Source organism: Hevea brasiliensis, chromosome 3, assembly GCF_030052815.1.
Source record: "Hevea brasiliensis isolate MT/VB/25A 57/8 chromosome 3, ASM3005281v1, whole genome shotgun sequence".
NCBI lineage: Eukaryota > Viridiplantae > Streptophyta > Magnoliopsida > Malpighiales > Euphorbiaceae > Hevea > Hevea brasiliensis.
This window is the reverse complement of record NC_079495.1, coordinates 99,777,360-99,779,648: the sequence shown is the minus strand read 5'-3', so window position 1 is coordinate 99,779,648 and position 2,289 is coordinate 99,777,360. Positions and strand designations below refer to the sequence as shown.

Here is a 2,289-nt window from a genome sequence, read left to right as displayed (position 1 = left end):
AAGGCCTAGGGTTAGCCCATATAATCTGAACAATCCACAGCTTATAGCTGCTCCCAAATAAGGATTCCTTGTGTTATTTCATGATCCCTCCACCGAGTTGCTACTGCTGAAGGAGAGAGATGAGGCTCCTCACTCACAACATGCTATCCTCCAACATCAAGGGGGTCTCTATTGGCTTCCCTCTGCGAATCGAGGTAGAGAAAGTGATGGAAAAGCAAGTGGACTTTAACCCCGATTTCCTCAAAAACATGTTCTCCAAGATCGAGTGGAAGGCTCTCGTCGATGCGGCGAGAACCATGGGCTACGTTGAGTTACCGGAGGAGGCAGAATCGTCGATGCTTGATTCGGATGAATTTCTGAGGAAGTTTCATCACGCGCTTTTGGAAGTTCATCTTGAGGAGGGGGCTTTGGTTTGTCCTGAGACGGGTCGTAGGTTCCCAGTGAATAAAGGGATTCCTAATATGCTTCTTCACGAAGATGAGGTTTGAAAACCTTTTTCCTGGAAGCTATTGTGAGATGTAGGTTAGGGTTTTTGTATTTCGGGAGATTGAGTGGGTTTTGGGTTTTTAGTGAGTTTTAGTTTTGAGTTATGAAATTGGAACATCGAAAGTTTAATCAGATCCATTGCATATTCTCTGTGATCATTCTTGATTTGATATGTTCAAGAGGTAATTTGCTCTTTGGACTGCTTATTTACTTCTGCTCTGTGCTGTATCATATGGGTTACTTTTGTGATGCTTTATGTGGCCTCTGCTGACTTAGGAAGGAAAAAACTCCAATTTGAATTCTACAAAATTTTGTGAAATTTACTTGCAATTTTGTAATTGTGTTTTTGAACCTTAAAATTTGTTCATTGAATTGAATGATTTCAATTTCAGAGTTCAAATCAAATTGTAATTTTCCTTTAAATAAAGATAGAATTTCAAAGCAAGAAAATTGATGGATAACATTATTCCATAATTTCTATTTCCCTTTCCCTCTTTCACCAATTACATTCTATCTTTATTGCAAGGGTAAATTAAAAAATGAGTAGATTTCAATTAAATTTTGTATCCGTTTTAAAACAGAATTTATTCGGATTGCTTAATTAGCTTATTACATAGGTGTTATGATAATTCATTTGGAAATTATATGAATTCCCAAATAGAACAATAACGTTGAATCATTCTTCTTCCTCGTGTTGCATAAAACATTCTAATTGATATTTGCTACTTTTGTCCCAAAGCACTTGGGCTGCACAACTCTTAGCACTTGGGCTGCACAACTCTTAGGGTGTGTTTGGCTTGGGTGTGTTTGGCTTGTTTGGTAGAAAGTTAGAAAATTAAATTTTAAATATTAATCTCATAAATTTTAATTTTTATGGAGTATAATTATTAATGTAATCTCAAAATATTCAAATAATATTAATGAAAATTAAAAGTTACAAGAATAATAATTATCTTAAGAGTTAAAAGTTAAAAAGATAATAATTAATTCTTATTAATTTCTGCCAAACACCGTTAATAACGTAGATACCAATTATGAACAAATTTGGCTTATAGTTGCATGAGATCGGCCAGAGGCTAGTTCAGGCGTTGAATTGGATTGAGATCGGCCTAAGCCTAGGTTAAATTTAGAAACGGTCTAGACCAACGGTTTAAGGGTCTAAATCAAAATCGGACTGGTTATAAAGAGTCAGTTTCGATTTCGGTCTCTCCTGTCGAGGCCTAGACTGGAATCGAATCTTGAATTGCTGGTTCAAGGTGATAACTTTAGAGGCACTATGTGGATCAAACTGTTTTCAAATTGGAATTGAAATATTAAAATTTAGAATCCAAATCGTCTAAAATCAAATTAAATCGAAACTAGCTAAGAATCTATTCATTGTATACTTTTTAAATGCAGAGAAAAAAAAATAATCATACTATTTTTAATTGGCATTTATATAAAGCCAAAGAGAAGCAAATGAAATAAAAAAAAAAAAGTACATATGAAAGAAAAAAAGGAAAATACAAATTGATATAAAAAAAAAGTTGAATAAACATTTAAACTAAAAGAAAATGAAATGGCCATTCTCATTTTATTAAATAATGTAAATAAATGCTAATAGAAATATATTATTACACTAAAAAACTAGAGATGTCACGACTCAACCTATGGGTCGGACCGGCACAAAGACCTGGGCGCTAAAGTCCCCGAGACCCGTAGTAAGCTTAACTATTTCTCAACCCAATCCTATGGCCCATTTAGGCCCAATTTCAATAATTCAACCGGATAGAGTCCGGTTATAAAATGGAACACTCAACGGGG

The 2,289-nt window shown here is 34.5% G+C and overlaps 1 protein-coding gene across 1 annotated transcript; it reads left to right on the top strand.

Moving 5' to 3' along the window:
• LOC110672540 (multifunctional methyltransferase subunit TRM112 homolog A) lies at nt 1–644 on the top strand. Its single transcript, XM_021835340.2, has one exon. The coding sequence runs from the start codon at nt 120–122 to the stop codon at nt 486–488; it is 369 nt and encodes a 122-aa protein (XP_021691032.2). The 5' UTR covers nt 1–119; the 3' UTR covers nt 489–644.
• The last annotated feature ends 1,645 nt before the right edge of the window (nt 645–2,289 follow it).

What these genes read in the sequence shown, in the direction of transcription:
- LOC110672540 (XM_021835340.2), top strand. Translation starts at nt 120, where the DNA reads ATGAGGCTCCTCACTCACAACATGCTATCCTCCAACATCAAGGGGGTC.